The 25,754-nt window shown below is 45.6% G+C and overlaps 1 protein-coding gene across 13 annotated transcripts in view; it reads left to right on the plus strand.

The window, feature by feature from the left end:
• SPATS2L (spermatogenesis associated serine rich 2 like) overlaps positions 1 to 25,754 on the plus strand; it is a 177,676-nt gene that overhangs the window by 134,963 nt on the left and 16,959 nt on the right. For all 13 annotated transcript variants that reach the window (XM_084780103.1, XM_084780107.1, XM_084780106.1 and 10 more), the window contains one exon: positions 21,723 to 21,781. In XM_084780103.1, coding sequence (XP_084636229.1) covers positions 21,723 to 21,781 — 59 coding nt within the window. The remainder of the gene's footprint in view (positions 1 to 21,722; positions 21,782 to 25,754) is intronic.

A 25,754-nucleotide genomic window follows, 5' to 3' on the forward strand; every position in this document is an offset into this window, starting at 1 on the left:
AAGGAAAAAGCCATTTGAGTAAGAAGAACTCTGATAGACCCCATAACTCATTGCAGTTTGCAGTTGGCCTAATAGCACATCGAGAGTAGAGACTAAAGCCTGAACAAAGCAGGAAAAGCAAAAGGGAAGCTTTAAAGGCTATTGACATCCATGAAAGGCTAGTGATGTGATAGCTATTTTTAAAATACAAAATATTGCCCTTATTATCATTAAATTTCCTCCAGCAAAAACAACAAAAAACAGAAACAAAAACAAACAAACAAAACCCAGTCTCACTTGGTGAGCTTGGTGACAGCGCCATTCTTGTCCTAAGCAGTGGTGGCTGCTGTCCCGGTTGTGAGAAAAGCAACCTAAAGAAAGGAGGGTCCCATTATGAGTGAGTATACACCATGTGTGTCTTTCGGGGTCTGGGTTAACTCACTCAGGATGATCATTTCTAGTTCTATCCATTTGCCCGTAAATTTCAGGATTTTCTTGTGTGTTTTTTTTAATAGCTGAATAATATTCCATAGTGTAAATGTACCACAGTTTCTTTATCCATTCTTCGGCTGAGGGACATTTAGGCTGTTTCCATGTTCTGACTATTATGAATAAGGCTGCTATGAACATGGTTGAGCATATGTCCTTTGTTGTGTGCTGGAGCTTCTTCTGGGTATATTCCAAGGAGTGGAATAGCTGGGTGTTGAGGAAGCCCTATTCCCAGTTTTTTGAGAAAGCGCCAAATAGATTTCCAAAGTGGTTGTACTAGTTTGCATTCCCACCAGCAATGGAGGAGTGTTCCTCTTTCTTCACATCCTCGCCAGCATGTGGTGTCACTTGAGTTTTGATCTTAGTCGGGCTGATAGCCTAAAAGGGATGTCCCATGAAAGTCTTCACTTACCAGGAGATCAGGATAGATGCAGGGACATCCTATTGGGATTCTAGGGGAGGGAAATATGGGTGATTGGGGAAATAGAAGGATCCAGAGGGTCCTAGAAACCCACAAGAAGAACATCATGACGGGTGGATCTGGACCCAGGGGCGTCTGCTCAACCTGCTACATCAACCAAGGACAATACATGCAGTAAACGTTGAACCCCTACTCAGATCTAGCCAGGGCCCAGGACATTCTCCACAGTTGTGTACACAGCGAGGACTGACTCTGACATGAACTCTGGTTCCCCATGTTTGACCACTTCCCCTTGGTGAGGAGGCCTGGTAGCACTCAGACAAAGGATAAACAGGCTATTAGGATGAGACCTGATAGGCTGTGACCATATTGTGGGGGAGAAGATCCCCTTCTGTAACACACCTAGGGGAAGTGGATAGGGTGAAAGAGGGAGGGAGGGAGGAACGAGAGGATACAAGTGAGGGGATAACAATTGAGATGTAATCTAAATAAATTAATAAAAAACTGAAATAAATAAATAAATAAAAATAAAAACACTCAGAAAGAAAGAAAGAAGGGTCCCTTTTGGCTCACAGTTTGAGGGGACACAGTCCCCCGTAGCAGGAGCTTATGACTGCGGCAGCAGGAGCCTGAAGCAGCTGGTCACCTTGTGTTCCCTTTCGGGGAGCAGAAGCGATGAGGGCTGCTGCACACCTTGCTTTCTCCTTTTTACTCATATTCAGTCCAGGACCACAGCCCATAGGATGGTGTTGACCAGGGTATAGTGGGCCCTCCTGCCTTGGTTAATTTAGAGAATATCTCATGGGCATGCCCAGAAGTCTCCGAACCATTCTAGAGCCTATGAGGTTGACCATTAGTGTTACTTAATTAATTAATTACTGGCAGCTCACTGCCCTTCACAGTGTCCTAATAAACCTGTTTTCTTTCTTTAAAAAAAAGAAATAATGCCCTGATGTGCTTTGGGTGCCGCCCTTCCCTCCCTTCTAGTTTTAATGAAAAACATTTCTCTGCTCCCTGGACATTTTCTTACGTACAGAATTGGAGTGAAATATTTATTATTATGTAGATTGTTATTATAATGAGAAAAATGTTCACAGTGTATCACTTAAGACTCTTTCAGTTTCAAGTGAGAAAAACCATACTGAAGGCAAAAGAGAATTTCATAGCTGGTGTATATAAATATTCCAGAATATTCATTCAGGCAAATCTACTTCTAAGTCAAATTGTATTATCATATTATCAGGGTCTAGTCTCTTCCTTCCTTTCTCCCCCTCTTTCTTTCTCAGTGTCTCCCAAACTCTCCCAGATTTGCTTTTTTTTTTTTTACTTCATTTTTAAACAGTGGTACTTCTGTGGCAGCAGATAACCTCCATCTTGGCTTCTCCATAAGCCTTAGCCCCACCCCCACCCCACCCTCACAAAGGTGGGGAAGTAGTTTCCAAAAAAAAAGGCAAGGGCCAATTTTCTTTGGCTGGGTTTGGTCACATGTAAGCCCCTACAACAATCACTATGGCAAGAAAAATGATCTTCTATCTGTTCAAAGTCCAATGCTTCCTACTGCATCAACAGCGGGGCGAGTCCTAATCAACCCCATCAGCTGAGAATTGAAGAGCTACAGTTATCCAGGCCAAAATCTCGGTGCTCAGTCCAGAAGAAGCCACCCAACCATGGTACCCAGGTTCGTGGGCACTGCCCTTCACATCTCCTTGTCTTCTCCTGATACTAGAATTTGATCACGTTTTCTGCATATTTTTCCATCCCAAGACTTTGCTTTGACACCGATGTGCTTTTTAGAAGAAGCTGTGGAATTGTAAAAGAAAAAAACTAAGAATTAAGCTTCACACTAACTCAATCTAAAATTCATGAATGTTAAGCCATCTGCCACATCCAAGATCCCAAGGGTGCAGAAGACACCAGGTACTTGACAGGAAATTGTGTCCTTCCGTCGTCTCTCAGTCCCTTGCAGGTCTTCTGAGAGGAGCGAATGAGCTTCAGCCAGTCAGGGCATCCGTGGGGTTTTCCTCTTGACCAGACTGTTGCTAAATTGTTCAAAGCAACTCCCAGGACACGTGTGAGTTCTTAAAGAAGGTAAAGACACTGTAGTATTGAAGACAGAAGTCTCCATGACTTCTGGTCCTGACATGTCCAGTCTCTCCTAAATCCGTTGTCATGTTACTTTAAGTACCACCCAACAGCTGTGTAGAACCAGGAGCAGCAGAGTGTACCTGGAAAGGGACAGCTAGGAAATCTCTGCTTGTGTGGCTAGAAGCAGACTCAGATGACGCACACATACACCGTGGCCAGGTTGGCTCCTGGTGTCTGCATTCGCCAGCCCTGGTTGGTCTGAGGGGATTAGTTCTTGGCTTGGAGATTTCTGCGCCCTGCCCATCTGGGTGGCATTGTAAAGTAAGCGTTTCTTCTGAGAGCCCCTTGTAATACCTTCCGTCTGAGTGACTCAAGCCCTAGCTAACCAAGTGTAGCCGTGACCTCAGATCACCCCTCCTCCAGCTGTAAAAACTGCTTTTGTATTTACTTAATTTTGAGTATTCGTAAAACGAACAGCACATGGATCACAAGACATCTGGAAATTTACAGCAGTTTCTTGGAGCTTTTTACTCCCTGTAAATGGTGAACGTGTGGACTGGGCAAGCCAGTGCCTGAGGAAGTTGTGTGGGGTTCCTCTGCCCCAGAAGCCCCTTGCACTGTCACCTGGTGGGAAGATGACCCGTGCCATACTGACAAGCCACCCTCAAGACAGAAAGGGCACTTGCCTTCCAAACCAAAGAAGAAAACTTGTAGTTCATACCCTTTGCCAACTGTGGCGGCTGCCGAGTAAACTCCAGCCCTCCTTTTCTGACCTAACCCTTGATAAAAAAATGATCCCACAACAAGTGTGTGCTGACTTAAATATAAAACCAAACTACAGTTGTACATATAACCATTTAAATGCATTTCTGCCAAGTGGAAAACTTTGCCCCTGCTTCAAATAAGGCTTCATCCCATCCAACACGATGAGGAACTTAGACAAAGCCTCCGCTCTTGTTTGCTGAGGAATGGATTTTAGGAACTGTAGTGCTCATGGAAAATATCAGGCCCTGGGAGAGTTGTTTAAAAGATGTTTCCTTTTTGATGGTGAAATCACATACTGTAGACAGTAGAGGGAGTTGTGTGCCTAGCACCACTAATTAAGATAACAGCCAAACCTTGGGCTCAACTAGAGGTGGGTCATAGATTGGAACACATGGGCCATGGCCTCTGGCTTTCTGAAAACATTGCTCATTGTAAAACAGTAAGTAACTCGTATGACCCTCAGTGGCCCTCAGAGTCTGTGAGTCCCACTGGTCCCCACTGTGAATCACACAGTTCTCCTAACTCCCAAGTACTCAACAGGAGGTTTGGTGCGTCCTTTAGAAATAAATAGAAACTCTCATGTAAAACATAAAAAAAAAAAAAGATCACTTTTCCACCAATGTGCCAACTTGGGGACGTGAGTTCTGCTTGACTACATTCCACCAAAAATCCTGATGGAGTTCATGGGAATGGTGACTTTCATAAGAAGCCAGGACGAAGTGGTTGTTGTACGTCTCCAGACTTAACTAAGGACACACCAGGGCCAATGAGCTGGGTTCTTATTCTTCCCAAGCACGCCAGGAAGTGCTCTTGCTCAAGTTCCTGAAGAGGACACAGTCATGTGTGGCTCACTGGCCATGCACACATAGGCTATTTTCACATTCTCAGAGAGAATGAGGGGTTTAAGCGAGGAACCAAGATGGCGCGATCCTCTCCCGCTACGCCTGAACAGAAGATAAACTTGGCAATGAAAGCAGAAGAAGTCACATCAGGAACTAACATAAAACAGCTGGCCTCTCTTCTGTACGATTGGCCTCCTACCACAGCTGGAAAATATCCACTCTTTGGAAGCGTAGCTGCCAGATTTAATTGCCTTGTGTGCAGACTAGTCTAGTTTCCCTTCACAAACCCAGGGTATGTGTGTCCAAGTTGATTATGAAGGCTTAAAATGAGCAATAAAACATGAAATTGGAAAAACATGAAGGAAGTATAATAATACTCAATATTTCTGCCATATGCTGCGAGAGAGAAAGTATCCCAAAATAGAGCTATAAAAATCCTGTTAGGTGCTATTGTCAATTTAACATCTAATTAAGAGCACTCCCAAGGAAGATGGGAGCTGGTCCTGAGCTGGCAAAGCAGTGTGTGTACTAGTGGCAGGGTGGGTGGGGGTGCTAATGAGGTAGAGATTGAGGCATTGACGGGCCAATCATTTTAAGCTGTTTTATTTTAACTAAAAAAGACAGTCCGAGCATGCCTTCTGTAGAAAGGGCCCACCCTGGCCCTACGCCTTGGTTTTTTTGGTTTTTGGTTTGGTTGTTGTTTTTCTGGAGTAGGGCTGTACTTACTACCTTTCTCTTCGCTATGCCACATAGCACAAGATGTACCATAAGGTGGTTTATTTGGGTTCACAGTGAAGAAGGAGGTGCACTCTATCAGAGTGGAAAGGCTCAGTGGCAAGACCATGAAGCAGCTGGGCACATTACATGCACAGTCAGGAAGCGGAAGGCTGACAGGAAGTAAGATAGGCTGTAAAGCCTCAAGGCCCACCCCGAGTGACCTACTTCCTCCCACAAGGCTCCACCTCTAAAAAGTTTCACCACCTCCCAAAATGCCGCCAGGGGAGAACCAAGTGTTCAAACCTATGATCCTGTGAAGACCTTTCATGTTCAAACGACAACACAGGATAGGTCTATCCCAGGCCAGGCCTGGAGGTGAGACATGAGTCTCAGCTCTTGCCCACTTCCCCTTTCTCCACCACCGTTTAGTGCATTTCTTCCTCCTTCATGCCTTGTCCTTCCTCGCTGCAGACCAGAGCTCCCCACTGTGCCATGGTGTCCCTTCATCCCTTCCTTCTTTTTGTTCATTGAGACTGTCTGGCCTTCCATAGCTCATGAGCTCATCCTCATCGTGAAGATGTGTCGTTCTCCAACCCAAAGTACACGTTACACGGCGCCCTTGTGTGTAGCAAGCGCTCTCTGGAGATTCCCGTCCCCCTGGTCAAAAGATGAATTGTAGTGTGAGGAGCCCAAGTTGAAGAACTAGCAGTGTTAAGATAAGTTTTTCTTTTACCGGCACCTCTGAAATCCTCCTTCCCTGCAGCTGAGGCCTTGCTGGTGGCTAGGCAAAGCCTTTCTGCACACACTGTCACCCTAGTCAGCAGGAGGGCCACACACCAGCCAGGTAGCAGCTCCTTGACAATTTAAATGCTATGTTCTTTTCCGGGCTGTGAGCGCGAGGAGGCTTTCCAATAGGAAGCTGTGAGGCCCCCGTGTCTCAGAATCGCCCAGTGACAGTTGATCTCTTATTCCCGGTGTTGCTCCTTCAATGCCCAGATAGCGTAAAATTATTGGAACATGATTGTCTTGAGTGCAGGCGTGTGAAGCCAGGCAAGACCACTTGCCTGCTCCAGGAGGTTTTCATGCGACACCTTTCTCCTCTCGTGGGTTGGTGACCAACCCTCCCTGTCACCGTCTCCACACACTCATCTTTTCTTGTCACCGTTGCGCTGCGTTTGTGTGGTGCCTGGATTGGCACCCGACGCTAAGAATATGGCTTTTCTGTGCTTATTAGGCCTTTTATTGTTCTCTTTATGAGCGACTTAGTATTTACTGAGAAATGGTGTCTATTAGCTATAATACTTACTTCCATACCAAACTCTTGTGTATGGAACCCAGAGTTTAAACACTCACAGGGCTTTCTGGCCATCTCCTACAGAGGCCTTACCCCCAGGGTTACTTCTATGGTCCCAGAAATCAGTTTTGTTTGTTTGCTTGGTTTACTTGCTTTCTTATTTTTTGTTTTGCTTTTGTTGTTGTTGTTGTTGTTGTTTTGGGTTTTTCGGGGGTGGTGTTTTAATTACAACTTGATTCTAAAGAGTTTAAAATAAAAATCCATCACACACTTAACATAGCAGACCCAAATCCTGTACATCTTAGTGAGCCTCCACACAGTCAGAGGAGCCATCCTGAGGAAGCTGTGTCGCTTCAGACTGGAATTTGCACTTTCAGTAGTGATAGTACTTATATGCATTTACCTACCACCAGAAAATCCTGACAGTTAGGACTGAAAAATAATTAGCTTTAGACTCTCTTTCATAACTCCAGTGTCCAGTGGCTAGTGTCTTTCTGTAAGGGAAAACACTTAGTATTTTTCTTTCTGAGATTGTAGGCTCTCCATTAATACTATATATTCTAATCTAATGCATCCAACATGGCCCCAGGGATGAACTTGACCGTGGCAGTGAGGAAGTGGGGGAAAAAAGACAAACACAGACAGAAAGCTGGGGTCGGGACTGGACTCTCTGATGGAGAAACGCACACAGCACCCCGTAAGCTCAGTATGTTTATTATACAATTGAGCATGTGGGTCAGGGGAAATTATCATACGGATAAACAAGGCATCAGGGTTAGTAGTGTACATCTGGAGCAATGGGGCAGGGTTAGTCAGTTTGGCAGGACCAGTCTCTCTGTAGGCAAAGAGTCTTGATGCCTTAAACATCCAGGTGGGAGAAAGCTATGGTGGACGGATCCTGCCCACACTGTCAACAAACACCCGTGGACCAGCTATTTCATGCTGAGCCTCAGCTCCTGAGGAGGAGGCTTTGCCATCACTTCCTAGGTCTTAGGCTCTGGAGTCTGTGATATGTTAGCTCAGCTCATGTCAGCTTATACAGTCACTCAGGACTCCGTTCACTCGAGGCTTTTTCTACAGATTTTGAGATTTCATCTTTTTCTCTATGGTTAAAGAGTATTCATGTGTGTGTGTGTGTGTGTGTGTGTGTGCAGAGATAGAATGTTCACTGTTGCTATTGTACCAAATTTTCCATGTGTATTGCTGCCTTATTCACTATAGCAAGACATTGGGGCCAACCTAGTCATCCATCAGCAGAGGAATGGATAATGAAAACTTGTTTGTTTAGTTTCAAGTCCAGGTGGTTTTGCATCTTGTAATAGTTGAAAATCACTGGTTATAAATCTTGTAGAGGGGACAGTAAGTCTGAAGCCAGAGCCGTTGATGTCTCCCAGCTGGTGGATGTCTTCCCTCCAGGAGACAGTTGGTATGGCAATGTAGTTGGCTGTCACAGCTGCAGGGCGGAGTGTCAAGCTTCTAAGAGCACAAGGTGAGAGAGACCAGGGCTGCTGCTAGGCAGCCAAGGATGCACAGTATGGCCTCTCCCCTGGTTTTCTTTCCTTCCCATACTCCTATAACAAAGACATCTTTGGTCCAAGATAATGCAGAGGATTCCCTAGTGGAGGAGGAGGATGCAGCATGCTCTGCAGCATCTCCTTGAGGCAAAGGCAGACTCTACAATACCACGAGAATCTAGCTTCCAGCACCCCATCCTCCAAAGTGAATAGAAGGGATACAAGAAGGGGGATTTCCTTTCTCATCGCTTCAGAACCGCAACGCCTTCCCTTTTCAATCAGTGGTAGGAAAATATTTTTTTCCATACAGCCTGAAAAAAATAACCCTTCCAGCTACACGTTTTAAAGGTCAAATTACTTTTTTTTTTTTTGCCTCCTTGAGATGAGAAAAACAATTATATTGTAGTGTAGAAAATTGAAGGCTTTTCTTTTTCTGTCTGTTTTTCATTATAGAACTCAACTCAGTCCTTAGAAGAAAATGGAAAAAATTAAGAACTGGAGGTTGTAGCTAATGACAGGCAGTCGCTTTCATTAGCCATTCTGTCTCTACCCAGAGTCTTTTTCTCATTTTACAATAAAGCCAAATATCACAGTGGGGCTCAGGATTAAGATGGAGATCCGAGATGTGTAAAGATAAGTACAGTGGGAATTGTTCCATTGAGTGGCTGTTTGGGGGATAGTCTTCTTTGGCTTCAGCCAGGCGCCAATATTACCTGTAGTCCCAGGAATGGGTGGCATATGTCCAGCCACTCTAATGCGAGTGACATACTCAGGTGAGCAAGCCCTTGTTCTGTTTAAACTGAGTGGGAGCAGAAGGTCTTTTTGCATAGCTTATGGCTCAGTGGTGGATGAGCAAATACTTGGTCATTTAATTACCTTCTCTTAATTAAGAGAATCATTCGCATTATGGAGCTACATATATACTTTGATAGGTATGACACATATTTAGTTTTTTTGGTTGTTTTTTTTAAAGGACCCTAGAATTAGGTCTGCATCATGAAACAAGCATGGCAACAAGCAAACTTGGCTTTTGAGTTCAGTCATATAAGCATGGGGGCATGGGTAGGAGTGCCACCATAAAGCCAACGTGGCAACAGTGAGCATTACTAGTGTGCGCACTGTAGTGCTGGCCCCCGGAGCAGTGTAACTGTACAGTCACAGAAACGGTGCTCTCCATGTCCCATTTCAGTGAGATGTATTTACACGGGGGTGACTAGCACGAGTGTATCCTAAGGAGGCTTTCCAGTTACTTGGCACCGCTGCTTAGTGGTTGTGCAATGTCTTCAATCCCCGGCTATAAGAAGTGTGCTAAACAATTAGGAGATTTTGCCAGCGTTTAGCCTAAACACATAATGAAGAACAAAAATCGAGAGGTGTGTAGTTTTCAGTTTTGTTTTGTTTTGTTTTGCTTTTAAATAAAATCATAAGTTTGAATGGTGTTTTTGTTTTGTTTTGTTTTTAATTTAACAGAAAGGGTTTTATGCATTTTTGCTCTAAAAGTGAATACAATCCTCTGACTGGTCAAAATCTGGGCAAACCAGGCTTTTCCATGAATCCCTTTTTTTCTTGTCAAATGGTTTTTCTAAGTGCCCACCTGTTTCCGCCTTGTGCAAGACACTATACAGAGGAAATTAAACAGACGTGTTCCCTCCCCCACACCCAATAGTCCACGTTATTTGGGAATATTAAAAGAACACAGTGTGAGGATGAGCACACACTTGAAAAGGATACTCGGAGACAATAATAAAAGAGCCTAATAAATGTATTTATGCCTCAAGAGAGCCATACAGATGGATTTTTGTTGCCGTCTGGCTGAGAAACTGCCCAAAATGACTCCTTTTCCTCACTCTGCAGCACTGTAATAACAGGAGAAAATTCCAGGATCTATTCCGAAGCCGTCAAAAGGGTAAAGACCACATAACGCAGAGAAACTCAAGGTTCCTGTGACTTTGCGACTGTGGCGAGTCCCTGTGGTACAGTGCATTCCTGGGCCTTGCCTTATTTGTGAATATATGTCATTCTAAATAGGTGCAGCTCGCTCTTGGAGGCGAAAGCTGCTCTTTCTCTACTTTCTTGGCTCCCTCGGGTTTTCTTCCGCATTAGATGTTTCCCGAGGGCCACTGCTCGGACCGAATGAATCATTTGACATGAACGGAAGAGCAGGCTGATAAATAGAAAAAGTACTGAACTGGCCTTTTTGGTTTAGGGATGGTCCCAGGAAACCAGCATAAACAGCACCTCACATCAATAGCGTCCCTGAGCTGTGCACGTGGATTACCACCATACATTATATCAGGCACACACATGGCCCTGCAAGTCCACGGAGCTTTCGCTGCAGGCTTCTTTGTAGAGGAGAGTCTGCTTTGGTTTTGAAATCTGAGAAGATGTCTGAGTCTTTTCAGCAGGTGAAGGCTGCCAATCAACCTGCTAGGCACAGGCTTCTGAACAGAAGCGCTTCATTTTCGTCTTAGCATGGAAATAGAAGGTGAAATTAGGCAAAGGGTCCTGTCTGCATATCCCCCATCGGGCATCATAGCTTTAAGAAGTTATAATATTTTCACTAGGAAAACTAAGATGAATTTCTTAAGCGTTGTCATCGATAGCAAATGCATAATATTTAAAGAGAACTATTCTGTATTATAACTTGAGAATGAGTTTTGGAGGATTTTTGTTGTTGTTATTTCTTGGTTGTTGTTTTGTTTTGTTTTGTTTTGTTTACCTATGAGACTAGGAGGGAGTAGGCCTCGGAGTTATCTTGGACAATTAGTCAGGCAGACAACAACAAATCCTACAGCAAACTGCACAGGAAGTCAGTGTAATAGACCGCCCTCCATGTGCGCGGCATTATCATCTCCGTGCCTATAAAGTCTTGATTCTTACTAGGCCGTATTTCTAATAAACGTCACACTTCCCAAGCTTTATTAGCCACTTAATTAGGAAGCATGTGGTATGGAGTCAGACAGAATGGGGTTTGAATTTCATCTCATATATCCTAGCTCAGCAGCCGATTGAGTTTCTTATGTCTACCAAGCTATGAAACCAAGAGACAGTCACCACTTTCTGGAGGCTGTATGAACATCCCGATCTAAGTCAGTAAGCTTGTCAGATCACTCTAGAAGTCGGCCACCCTGCTCCACCGCCGATGCCCACTTACGCGTCTCTTTTTTCTAGCACAGCGTTTAGGAATATTCTTTTCCTCTAGCCCGAGACATTGGGAGGAAGTTATCCTTCAGCTCTTCCTAGTTAAAAAGGTTTTTTTTCATACACTATATTATCGTCATATTATTTCACATCCCCCGGCTCTCCTAAGATCTTCTCCCCCTCCCTACCCGCCCCACTTCATGCTCTGCTTTCCCTCTCTCTTGCTCTCCTTCTGTCTGTCTGTCTGTCTGTCTGTCTGTCTGTCTGTCTGTCTCTCTCTCTCTCTCTCTCTCTCTCTCTCTCAAAAGTAAAAATAAAAAAGAGATAAGAAAAAGGAAAGAGAGGGAGAAAATCAAAATAAACAAACAAACAAAAAAAAAAACCCCAAGAAGACAAAAAGTGCGCAAAACAAAATACAACATGGAGTCCATTTTGTATTGGCCAACCACTCCTGGGCATGGAGCCTGCCCTCAAGTGTGGTTGACATACCCAGTGGGACCCCACTGGAAAACCCTGGTTCTCCCTTTCCCCATCAGGCTTTGCAAATGGCTTCTTGGTTAAGGGTGGGACTCTTGTGTCTACTTCCCCTTCTCAATGCCAAGATTTTGTCAGGGTTGAACTTGTGCAGGTCTTGGGTGTGCTGTCGCAGCCTCTCTGAGTTTGTGTGTGCGTTAGTCCTGTTGGGTGTGGAAGACGTTGTTTGCTTGTGTCCTCCAGCTTCGTAAGCCCTTCGTATGCGCCGGATCTCAGGTATGAGATGTGAGAATCTCACCACCACTTTACTATTCCTTGGGCGAAGAGAGAAGTGAAATAAAGGAAGCCCCCTCCCCCCATTAGTAATGGCTACAGCTGCCACCGAGGCAGTCCACCCTCCCTTCATGGCTTGCCATGTCTCTCTCTACCTCCCCCCTTCCCTTTCCTCATCCATTCATCCCATGGGTAAAAGACTGTGCCCTTGGTGGCATTTCTCAAAACCTTGTGTGTAAATGAGGAGCCCCTACCCTGGAAATTCTGGTTCCACGAGTAAAGGGTGAGCCCCGGAATCTGTACTCAGTGAGTTACACTGGGAAAAGTAACCTGCACACACAGTTGGAGAAAGGAGAGGGCTGTTTCTTATCCCGAAGGCAGTGTCTGGTGGGTGCAAACAAACAGACAGTGCAATGGGTGCAATGTGCAAGTAGTAAAATGGGGGGAGGGAGGGGGGCACACAATGGAGGAAAGCGCTGGCTGTTTAGGAAAAGGTTCATCAAGGGACCAAAGCGGTGACAGTTGAATCTTGGAGGGAGACTAGAATTTTGCCACCAAAGGAAGGGAACGGGTGCGTGAAAGACCACAGTGTCTGAGAGAACTGAATCCCGCCCCCCCACCCGCAGCGTCACCCAGCCAGTAAATGAACTGTGAGCACTCGCCTGCCTCTCAAATCGGAAAAAATCCATTTAGAAACTGCCGTTCATCTGGAATCAAGAGATTAGGAAAGTCTGCTTTTTAGACGTCAACCTTTATTTGCCTTCCCAGCGTGGAGCTCCTCAGAGCAGGGTGTTCCTGAGATAGTGGCCGCCTGCTGCATTAGAGGGTCCCTCCTTCCCTCTTCACCTGCTAGCGGGAAGAACTCTAAAACCTGCCAGTAGCGAGGGGCAGGCAAGGCCTGGGCTGCCTGCCTTGGGTTACATGTGACAGGACTCCCAATCCTTTGGGTATCACACCAGTCTCTTAGAATTTCCATTCTCGCGTAACTCACGTTCGACATCTATGATAGCATCTGCAGAGATAACTTCCCCCGCCCTGATTTGTTTTCCAAAAACGTGTTTGGAAGAAAATGTAAGAGACTGTGACAGTGGTTGGCTCTATTGAGACAGAGAATTTTTGCCTCGTGCTGTTTTATTTGGGAGTACTGCATTTTACCTTGCTTTCTGTATTTTTTTTTTCCGGCTTCTTAAGTGAGAGTGTAGGATGAAATAAAGATGTCCACGTGGTATGCCTGTGTGATAGGACAACTGACACCCACAATCTTCTTTCCTCTTCTATAGTGTAGCTTAAAAGACGGTAGAGGGCGAAAGTCCTGTCATTTTACAGTGAGATTAACTACGTCTGTTTTGAGGAACCCCAAAGTGTGTGATAAGTGGTAAGAGTTAGTCTTCAGTCTGCAAGTCTCATTCAGAATTCGAAGTTGTTGTAAAAGGCACGAACGCCGAGAGGAAAGGATGACCCAGTGCAGCTAGGATGTAAACAAATACCGGCAACCACTCTTTAATGAGGTCAGGGTTGAGTCAGCTATGGTGGGTAGGAGACGTATTTCTCTACCGGAGTAGACTTCTGGGGACAGAGTGACGTGGAGAGAGAAGGAGGAGGGAGTGGTGACATCAGCAACCAGCCCAGGACGCAGGAGAGGGGACAGGATGGAAAGATTCTTAAGGTGAGGAGAGGAACTTGGGGGTTGACAGCTTGGAAGATGGGGGGCACAGGAGGGGCAGGGTCTGTCATTTGCCACTAGAGCTGCTGACCCTCCATATTCTTGCTCCGTTTGTGGCCCTCGAGGCAAGGAGGAGGCTCAGCTGACAGCTGCAGTCAGCCATCGAGAGGCAGCTGAGCGGAAGCCCTTGGCTAGTTTTGCCCTGATCTCAAGGACTGGAATGGTTGAGTCAGGTCAGAAATGGGACCCATGGGACAAGATCATGTGGTCTCATGTGTAGAAGAAATTCCTCTGCTCTTCCCTGGTGGGCACAAACCCCTCATTCAAGGGACAAAGATCCCTAAGCCCTTGGGAAGCGCAGACCCCCCACTCTCCTCGGCACTCAGGCTAGTGAAGAAGAAAGAGAACCCCCCACCCCCATTCCAGGCCCATCAAGAGAGGGGCGCTGCTGGACAAACCCAGGGAAGCCCATAGCTCTTGGATGCTACAGTAATAAGGAGCACAGCCCAGAGCGGGGAGATGGGGCTCTTAAATCACTTTTCTTTTCTTAAAAGGAAGGAAAAAAGGAAGGAAGAGAGGGAGGAAGGGAGGAAGAGAAAGAGAAAGAAAGAAGGGAGGGAGGGAGGGCACAAGGGAGGGAGGGAGGGCAGAAGGGAGAGAGGGAGGGCAGGAGGGAGGGAGAGAGGGAGGGCAGGAGGGAAGGAGGGAGGGAGGAAGAAAGAAATGTCTTCTGCCTGGAAGTCCGGCCTTAGAGCTCACCACTCATTTGCTGCCTGTGCTGTGTGTCACAGGCTGCAAGGACTGAGGCATTCTGTATCCCCCTTCCTCCCCAGCACCTCACCTTTCTGCACCAAGAGGCCAGGATACTGGTTTACTTCTACAGACTGCTTGTCCTGCCTCTGTCTCTTCTGGAGTGGTGCTCCCTGTTTGTCAGGGTAGTAGGCAATGAGTTAAGGGAGTTCCCACTGGAGTGCTTTGTCCTCAGAGGCTTCCTAACCACAGTTGTCTGCCTGCGATCAGATGGTCCCCAGCAGTTTCCCTCCCTACAGGCTCCCCGAGGCAGAGTATCAGAGGTGGAACTGCCTAGTTTTGACTCTTCGACATCGACACACGGGTTGAAGTTCTGTTTTATTATTCTGCTTTCATTCCTCGATGTCCACCAGCAGGCCTTTAACCACGATGGCCTCGTGGGTGCCTGCCTGCCATGGCATCTTCACTTTTGAGGAACACTGGCCTATGGGGCTCATGCAAACTGGTTTTGTGACCACACACCTTGTTATGTAGGGCTAAAGACAAGGTTTCCACCCAGCAGAGAATCACAAACATATTCCAAGTGAAGAGCCCTTCCGAATCCTTTTATTGTCGGCATTAGTTCCCTATAGAAAGAATCAAGACAGTGGAAATGTTTTTATGAAATGACACTTTATCTTTGTGATTAACTATATAATAAACTATAAAGTTTTCACCATGGTAATCTCCTCCTTACACCTTATTGCTTTGGTAATAAAAGCTTTTTTATGGCCACAGGATAAAATTTTATTAGCCAGGTAGTTGAGATAAAAGGAGAAGATGTGTTTTTGGAAGGGTAGAAAGGCTGCATCTGAGGCACGTGACGAGGCCTGGGTTTTATGTTCACGGTGCTGCTGATGGACAGCATGCTGGGTGCATCTTAAGTCTGAGCCAATTAAAGACTGTTTCTGCCAAGTTCGGAGGATCAGTGCTGGAAAGCAGGACTGCTCAGTACTTAGGCTCCTGGATTAATGGGAAAGCACAGGTTTCAGCATAACACAATCACCAACTTCCTGTTTTGATTCTGAATGAATACCTGCATTTTCTGCATCAGCTTATATCCTTGTTGGTCTTCTTCTTCTTCTTCTTCTACTCTACCTCCTCCTCCTCCTCCTCCTCCTCCTCCTCCTCCTCCTCCTCCTTCTCCTTCTTTTGTGTTTTGGTTTTGTTTGTTTGGGTTTTGGTTTTTGTTGTTGGTTTTTTGTTTGTTTGTTTGGGGTTTTGTTTTCCTTTGTTTGGTGTTTTGAGACAGAGTTTCTCTGTGTAGTTTCTCTGGCTATTCTGGAACTCACTCTGTAGACTCAGGGATCTGCCTCCTTCTCCCTGGGATTAAAGGCGTGCGCCACCACTGCCCAGCTATCATCAGCTTATATTTTAAATGATGAGAGCCAGCCCATGTCCAAAAGCATATGTTATGGTTAATTTTATTTTTGGTTATGAGCCTAATCTTTAATGGCTGAGCCATGTCTCTAGCCCATTACGGTTAAACTTATAAATTTGAGTTTGTTTCTCTGTTTCTCTCTTAACCAGCCTATCACCCAAATAACTGAGACTCTATTACATTATTTGTTAAACAAGCTTTACAACACAATAACTGAGCAGTATTAGCTCTATTCTTAACCCTGTAGGCCAATCTGGCTTCCTTCCAGCCAGATTGCACTTTGTGCCTTTCCCTGCTGAGCTCTCTCTCCTTATCTCTTCTATATATCTGCTCTTTCTGAATCCCCTACTTCCTCTTCTAACTCCTCCTCCCCTGGCTGGCAGGAAGTCCAGCCCTATTCTCTCCCCTGCTCAGCAATTGGCTGTAAGCTGCTTGATTGGCATATCAGTAGGGTACAATTGGGGATGAGTATTAATACAACATTGAGACAGGAGATTCTCAGAACAAGGATTACAACTATATATGGGGGGAGGGGTATAGAAATAAACATTTAAATTACACAAGAACCTTATGCCTGCATCTGTATATATTTCTACATAGACATGATTTTTATCCAAGCCCTCTGATATGCCCATTAAGAAGCTCCATCGACGCTATGCTATGGGGATGTTCTCATCCTTTATAGTACAGCCCACTGTCAAACAATCCATAACAGAGAAAGAGTATGAAGATGTACTTTTTAACCACTCAATTAGAGACTTTGGAGGCAGTGACAGGTAAGCAAGGATTTGCACCAAGAGTTCACTCAATAAATAGAGGAATTTCAGGAGGAAGGGGCACATTGTCTTTGAGGCAAAGGGCATGCGCCAAGGCTCTGCGGTGAAGATTGGACAGGATCCGGCATTGGGACGCTTCAGTGAGATTTCCATAGGGCACTGGCCAGCCAGTTGATGGGCCTGGCCCTGTCAGTCAGCACTTAGTACTAGTGAGGACGGGCTCTCTCCCTGAGGCAACTGCAAGCTGATGTGTACTACAGAGGAGAACCTCAAAAGCAGCTGTGACTTCTGCTTCCCCGGTGAGACTGTGGTACGTGCACCGATGTCAGTCCTCTCAGAGCGTCCTCCCATCCCTCCTCATCTGATAACTCTGTTTCAGATTTCTGCCAAGATGCCCCGGAATCTCTGCCCAGCCTGATGCTGCAGCATTTCACTGTAGGCCTGCCCTTGTCCTTCTGAGCAGACTGAGTCACGCAAATAGTCCTGAGCAGACAGGGGCACCCAGGCTTTGAGGGCATTTTAAAGGCTTCAGACACAGCCATTCCTTCTTGACCCGCTCTTAGTCTGGGCTTCAGTACGATGTGATGTCGGCTCCGTGCTGTCTGACAGCCTACCAAGGGACAGACTGGCCCTGTACTAATTTGTCTGCCAACATCCATTTCTCTTCCACAAGCCTAATGGCCTTGGGAGCAAAACCCAGGAAGCACAGGTCCAGGGTGATGAGATTCTCAAGGGATGGTCAGTGGGCCCTCCTTAGGCTGAGTCCAGAGCTTTGAGTGCTTCTCTCTGTCAGCTCAGAACAGAAACCCCGGGCTCACCTCTGCACGTGAAAGCAATCACACAGGAGTTGCAGTGCCGAATTGCTGAGACACCCGAGGCTGTTCCCTTGCTAAAATCCCCAGGGGAATGGGTACCTGATTTGATGCCAACCCCACAGGCTTTCCCTCATCCCCAAGTGTGTGCATTAAGCGGATTAAGAGTTTATTGTGTAAAACCTCCATCCCTCTTGTTGCTAGCCCAGAAAGTCTGAACTAACCATTGTGTGACTCTCCTGGCTTTGTTTAATATGTGTTCCACCCGGAGGTGCGTATTAGACCGCAGATGCCCATCCTGTAAACTCTCTAGCACAATACTGTGTTAACAAATCCCACCAACAGAAACTTAGCATGACCGTGTTAGCTGGTGAAGAATTCATCAAAGGCCTCTTCCCTGCACCGTTCTCCCTGCCCAACACGTGCCGCCTATCAGCTTCCCATCTTCTGGGTCTGTTCTTTGTGTGGGAACTAGGGTGGTAACTGCGTGGAGCCTACTGGACCTCCTGTGTAGTCCACGCCTCTGCCAACTATAGACAGGCCAGGCCAGCCTGTCACATGGGTGCATGTCCCTTCCTGTCTGCTGTGTGTATCTCTACAGGATTGGTCTCCTTTCCTCTGACCATTGTTATTTTCTTCTCTCTGACTTACCCTCTTGGCAAGACCTACCTGCAGGCCCTCTCACATCTCTGCAAAAAGAATGTGGATGCCACAATTATAAAAGAGATCACCCCCAACTTCCTTCTCCCCTCCACTGCCTCCTTCCTTTTCTTTGTTTCCATAGCTGTACTCCCAGCCCCAGGACCCTTGACTGCCACATGGCAAGCACTTAGCAAATATTGGCCAGATGAATGAATGCTTTGTAGCTCCTCCCATATCTCCCTCTCTCTCTCTCTCTCTCTCTCTCTCTCTCTCTCTCTCTCTCTCTCTCCCTCCCTCCCTCCCTCTCTCTCTCTGTCTCTCTGTCTCTCTCTCTCTCTCTCTGTCTCTCTCTCTCTCTCTCTCTCTCTCCCTCCACTATATCTCTATACAGCATCCCAAGCCCTGTGCGACTCTGTGTCACTCTGTTTGTGAGTAGCATGCAGTACACCAAGTCACCTGCCAGCCTCACACACCACCATGATTCTGTCAACCCATAAGTCAGCTGTCTCCATGTTCTGTGAAACTCTGAAGCCTCTGTCAAGGGGCACAAGTCTTGGGAGTGCAAGCGAGTTTTACATTCTCTTACTGGCAGTGCCTTCAGACTCTGCCTCTTTCTGTCTGCTCATCACTGCATCCGTCCAGGTGTGAGACCCAGCCGCTCCTGCAGAGCATGTGAGCACACCCACGCACACTCGGGCCATCCACACCAAGCATATGAAGATACAGGCATCCCACTGCTGTGTGCAGTGCCATGGCAACACCTTCAGATGGCACAAGCAATGCCCTGGCTCCTGGAGGCTCCTTTCACTCTCTCACCCCTGAGGTGTAGCTCCTGGCTCTCAGCCTTCTTGCGGAATCCTCTCTCTTCTCTCATCCCTTTCTGGAAGGGAATAAAGTTTCAAAACATGTTCGCAGGTGAAGTAGTCTAATTATTTGTTGTTTGAGCTCCTGACTCCAATTTCACCTTATCTCCCTAAAAGCTTAGCCATTGGCTTTTGTTTCCCTAAACTAAAATGGAAGTGTCCTCTCTAAGAAAGTTGCAAAACTATAAAATAGAACAAGCGCCACAAGCAGAACTACTCTTGTGTCTCCCATGGCGGCATTTAGTCTTGACAAGAGAAGCTAAGCCTACTTGGTAGTCACTGGACCCCAAGGCCCATTGACACAGTCTGACACTGCATACAGTTGCCCTCAGTATATGCGCATTTGTACAGAGATGAACCTTAAACAGAAATACGAGACACTTGCAACAGCAAAGACTTTCAGAGAAAGGAGCTAAGGTAACTGGGGAAGGGTTAGAGACTTCCTTCTCACCATTTCACCTGTCATGTTGTGCATTTCCCATACTTACGACACACTGTCGTCATGCCTGTGTACTCTAAAGAAGATACAGACAGCTGGTTGCACAAAAGTGCTCAAACCCAGTGACCGTTAGCCACGTGCATCACGGGGACTCCTGACACTGCCCATGGTTGACAGACTAGGCTAGGAGCCCAGTCTTGGAGAATGGGCCTGTCACCAAACACATCACTTTACTCTGGGATTTCCTGGTTGCAAAGAGCTGACCTCCATCGCGGACTTTCATCCCTCGCAAGGCCTTACGTCATATCATCTTGTTCAAAGTCCGAGATGGCTAGAAGGACGTTCACAAATCACTTCTTACCAGTTTTGAGAAGTAACCAAGAAGGAACTTTTCAACCCAGTAAAGTTTGAAAGCATGCGGTGATTGGACAACCTAAACAAATCATAACTGTGGTGTATTGCAACGCATGCTATGTAAATTCATAATTAAAGTCTGTAAACAAGAATTAAAAACTCATCGATACCTTTGGAGGATGACAACGAACTAACTAGCTTGAAAAAATGGTTCACAAAAAGAAATTCAAACGTTTTATCTACCTTACCTATACAAACTATACTTAATGATACCCAAACATTTGGTAATTTCAGCCTCCCTCCCTCCTTCCCTCTGTTTCTCTCTTTGTGTTTATCTCTACCTCTCTCTCTTCCTCCCTACATTCCTCCCATTCCTCTCTCTCTCACACACATACAGAGAGAGAGAGAGAGAGAGAGATGGACAGATAGACACAGAGACAGACAGACAGATGCCATGGGGATTAAAGGCAGCGCTGTGAACATACTAGTCAAGTATCCTAACACGGAAGTCGAAGCCTGTGAAATTTCTCTTTGTAGAAAGAGCTCAGCAAATAAATGACTCACACAAATCAGACATTTCCTACAAATCTTGTCGATCTAGACAATGGGCATTGATGGCTACTAATAACAAGAAGAAGACTGTCTTGTAGCCAGTGCGCCATTTTCATTGGGCGATGAAACTCAGGGATGAGCTGTCTCCTGGAGAGGATATTTTAAGTGTACAATTCTGTCAGCACACAGGAAGATATGCTGCACATACAGAGTATCCTGTGTCTGAAAAGGTCAATCCTGAATCCTAACAAATTCCTACATCGAGTAATTTTATAGGAAATACAGAAAGAGTAGGTTTAATAAAACCATAGAGATGTAATTAGCAAAACTCAGGCTTTGGACAATTCTTGAGGCCAACTTGGTTCATTCAAATAAATTGCAGAAGAAATGAGAAAGCAGATGAGAGGGAACTGGTAGATTAAAACACATTTAAGAGAGTCATCCAATTACCAGAACAAGTCTATTTTAGATCTTGGTGTTAAACAAACTACTGGAATGATTTAGGGGAAGAGTTGTAGAAACCTGAGTAGATAGCTGAAGCATTCAACTGTTAGTAATGTTTTAGGTGATGAAGTAATATGTTTATAATTTCAGCCAGTCCCTAAGCTTCAGCTATATGTTTCTTTGTGGATGGACAAATGATGATAAATGACAGATAGACAGGTAGAGGATAGATAGATAGATAGATAGATAGATAGATAGATAGATAGATAGATAGATACATAGATAGATAATTTGTGACCCAATGAACATTATAAGTACAGCTCATGTGTGTGATCTTATGAGCAAATCTGAGATGGGATATAGAAGGTATTTGTGTTGTATTGTTGCTTTTGAAAGTGGAACTGGGAATAGGGGCTGGGTGAGAGAAATAAACTTGAATAATTGCTTTAATTAATGAACTATATTGGAAGAAGTTCACTAGAACCTTGCCGTGCTGAGAGGATGGGAAAACATACATTTGTAATGCAGAGCTGGCAGCAGCAGGATCCTCGAGCAGGCTTCTCCAAGTACAGTCTTAGGACCGACTGCATCAGAATTGCGCCCACCTCCCTCCCTGCAGCTAGAGTCTCAGAAAAAAGAATGCAGAGACGTTTGGGAATGGTCCTTGGTGACTTAAGTACCAGTATCATTGTTGTGGAACTCTGGAATGTATAAGGAAAAAGTACACCCAGACTTAATTGCAAAGCCATACAATTGTGGGCGTCAGAAAGGCCTTCTCCTTCCAGATGTGTTGACAATGACCTAATCAGCAGATGTCACCATGCTATCCTTGGGAACATCCCTCCCATGTTGACTCCATTTTAGAGACAGGGTGCTCTCCTGGCATTGTTGCACAAAAATATTTGGGGTAGTTTTGTTTAATGAAAATCATGTGTGTGTGTGTTTATCAATTGCTTATTGAAAGTTTAACTTTGATTAAGTTCTTGTTCTTTTTTGTTTTTGTTATTCCCTAGCATCATTGACAAAGAAGTTTCGTTGATGGCAGAAATGGATAAGGTTAAAGAAGAAGCCAGTAAGTAGCCGTGTGGCTGTGCGATGAGGTCACGTGGCTGTGTGATGAGGTCACGTGGCTGTGTGACGAGGTCACGTGGCTGTGCAATGAGGTCACGTGGATGTGTGATGAGGTCACGTGGCTATGTGATGAGGTCACGTGGCTGTGTGATGAGGTCACGTGGATGTGCGATGAGGTCACGTGGATGTGTGGTGAGGTATCTCCCAACCAAAAACAATCCATGACACAGGTTAACAGCAGTTCTGAATTTGGGGCCAGACCCTAAACTGAAATGCTGGTGAGTGGGCTCTGAAACCACAGGCAGGTCTCTCATCATTGTATTTCTGTTATATCATCTGGCAAGAGGACAGAGCTACAGTGCAGTCCTTGTAGCTTTCAGCACAGAATGCTCACTGAGGAAGAGGTGTTTGTTGAGTTCTTTAAATTCAAGAGACTGTCATGTACACACAGAGCTTGAACTTAATTCTATTTAGAAGGACAATGAGTTTAAATTTGTGTATTTGTGTGGAAAGTAGGTGCATGTGCCCCTGTGTGTGCACTTGTGTGTGCAGGCCAGTTATCAACCTCAGACGTCTTCTGTCACACTTCACCTTAGTTTCTGAGACTTGAGAGTCTCATGAACCTGGACTTTATCCATTTGGCTACACGGCCAATAAGCTCCATAGAAATCCACCTGCCTCTGCTCCCCAAGCACCAACACTGCAGGTGTGAGCCAGTACACCTGTCTGCAGGTGTGAGCCAGTGCACCAGCCTGCAGGTGTGAGCCAGTGCACCTATCTGCAGGTGTGAGCCAGTGCACCAGCCTGCAGGTGTGAGCCAGTGCACCAGCCTGCAGGTGTGAGCCAGTGCACCAGCCTGCAGGTGTGAGACAGTGCACCTGCCTGCAGGTGTGAGACAGTGCACCTCCCTTCTTCGTGTGGGTGCTAGAGGTTGAACTCAGGTCCTGAAGAGTGCAGAGTAGGCACTTTACCGACTGAGCCATCTCTTCCGTCCTGGTATTGATTTGGGGGAAGTGGATATTAAATTTAAAGATAATCATTTTAAACTCTGTATAATTTACAGTTTCACTGTGTCATTCATAGTTGTTTTCCCATTCTCTTTTAACTTCAAATAATTCAAGTTTATCACATTTAGCTTCCCTTCAGTTGCTCCTGCTTGGCCTAGGGATGTAGCCCTATTTGAGAGTGTTTGCCTCACATGCCTAAAGCCCTGGGTTTGATTCCCAACACAACCTAAAACAGACATGGTGATGTATGTCTATACTCTCAGTGGTCAGGAAATGGAAGCAAAAATACCAAAAGAGTGAATGCGAAGCCAACCTAGATTAAATGAGACACTGTCACAAAATGAAAAGCAAAACAGCAAAATTTGTGCCACTTAAAATGCAAAACTTAAAGTTGCTTACTTATTTATATTTATATTTATATTTATATTTATTTAACGTGGGTTTGTGTGTTTAATATAGCTGTCTCTTTTCAAGCATTTTTGGAACCTGGCAGTGCACTGATAAACAAGCAAAATATCCCTAAAGCTCTTAAACAACTTGTACAGGATTAATAATTCAAATATAGAGATGTACTAAATGGAAGTTTTCTTAAAATGCTTCACTTCTGTTTGCAAACTCTGTCAAATGTGCCAACACCTGCCAACTTCAGGGTGTGAGTGAAAAACCAATCCATGTTTTAACTGAAATTATACAGATAGATTGCCTGATAAAGCAAGTTCATTATTTGAATGATGAACACAAGCCGGGTATGGCAACACACACCTTTAATCTTAGCACTTTGGAGGAAGAGGCAGGTGGATTTCTATGAGTTTGACGAGGCCAGCTGGGTTAATATAGCAAGAGACCATGTCTCAGAAAGAAAAAAAAAAGTAACTATATAAAAACACATTCATATTACCATGAGCACTGCAAAACTTCCTATGTTTCACTCAAAGTATTAATATTGTGAGTTTTGTTTTATTTTTGTTTATGTCTAAGTCTCCCCACTATGAAGAGTGACTGAGAAGGTAGCAGAGTAGATGGTAACGTATTAGTGCTGCTAATACTTCTCCATTGGCAGTGTGTGTAAGATATAATCTGTGCACACAGTAATCTGTGTAAGATGGCAGTCGGCCTGCACGGTGGCAGTCTGTGTACTGTGACAGTCTGTGCACGGTAGCAGTCTGTGCACACGGTAATCTGTGTAAGGCACGGTGGTAGTCTGTGTGCCGTGACAGTCTATGCCCACGGTAATCTGTGTAAGATGGCAGCCTGCCCGATGGTAATCTGTACACAGCAGCAGCGGTCTTGCCCAGGATGTGTTTGTGGGTTGGAAATTTCGGCAGAGACCAGATCCTTCAGATGGAACACAATGGACGCTGCCCTCTGACCTCTCTTCCTGTTAAATTCAGCCTGGGGTGTTCTGGGAACCTGGCGACCATGTTTCTCACCCGGGATATTTTTTTTTTAACAGTGCTTTTCCTGCACGTTCTAAGATCTTCATTCTCACCACGAGTTTATCTTATGGATTAGTTAAATGGTGGGTCCTGCACCCAACAACCTTTCAACTAAATCCTTTTTCACTTGGCTACCAATGTATTTATTTGCACAAGAATGAAAGATTAAACTGAGTTCTTTCATTTTCTCCTCTGGACTCTGGCCATAATTCATTTTAAGTTTTTGTTTTGTTTTTTTTTTTAAAGAAGTGGGGGGTGAGAAGGTTCAACAGGGATGGCACTTACCGCCAAGTCTGTGGACCTCACACGAAAGAAGGAATCAACTGCAAGCTGTCTTCCAACCTCCCACACGCATGCTGTGTCGTGCACAAACTTACATGTGACACGTGCACAGACCAGATAAATACATAAAAGGAATAAAAATATTGACTTTCAAACAAAGAACATTTTCTGGGGTGAAGCACACGCATGACCCATGGCCGCTGAGATTGAGTTCGCGTGCCAAACACCCTGCTGGGAGCGCATGGTGGCCATCCCAGCACTGAGGAGGTAGAGAGGACAGTGGCCCCACAGGTCACTGGCCAGCCAGGCCAGCTGAATCACTGGGCTCCAGGGTCAGTGAGGGACCCTGTCTCAAAAAATACATGGTGGAGAGAAATAGAGGGAAACATTGGACACTGACCTCCACACACATACATGTGTACATGCATATAATACACACAGGGGAAAAGCATTTTTAAATAATTTAGGCAATGTTTTGCATCTAAACGTAGCTAGTCTTGCCAAGTGAAACCAATGTGGCTGAGGGCGAAATTGGAAACCTTGGGTAGCTTCACAGTGCCTCTTGTTGAGAAATTAATCTTGTAAGTTCCATGATTTCATCAGTAAAAGTAAATTATACACCTATGTAGCTTTCCTGTTTCTTAGTTATAGCTTTGGCTATCTGATAATGGTGAGAGTGCCAACAGCCAGCCGGGTGCGAAGGTGCAGGCCTGTAATCCCAGCACTTGGAAGGCAGAAACAGGATGATCTCTGTGAGTTCAAGGTCAGCCTGGTCTACACAGTGAGTTGAGGGCAGCCAAGGCTACACAGAGAAACCCTCTGGCGGGGCTGGGGTGGGGTGGGGGTATGGGGGCGGGGGCCCACAGGAAAACCAACATCCAATGCAGACACAAATGGTTCCCCAGGTGCAGAGCACAGGTCACCAGCACCCCTCTCAAGGTTCACAGAAGACCTTAGGTCCCGTGTCCTCATACTTGAGGCCTTCGTGGTAGGTCCCAGTGACTGTGGAATCTGGGATGTCTCCAGAGAACCTGTTGTTTAAATTCCCCTCGTGAGGTAAACGTGCCCAGAGCACTTCTTTCCCTGGCTGAAACTGCTGGATTGACAGGCAGGCTTCGTCTAACCGAGTAGCCGGTGATGCCGGTGCTGGCTTCAGAACGGCCTTTCACCTAGATAAGTCAGTGCGTGCGTTTGGAGGGGGCAGAACGGACTCTAGCCTCTACCCTAGCTACTGGCTGTGTGACCTTGA

Source organism: Acomys minous, assembly GCF_964271855.1.
Source record: "Acomys minous genome assembly, chromosome: 4".
Taxonomy (NCBI): Eukaryota; Metazoa; Chordata; class Mammalia; order Rodentia; family Muridae; genus Acomys; species Acomys minous.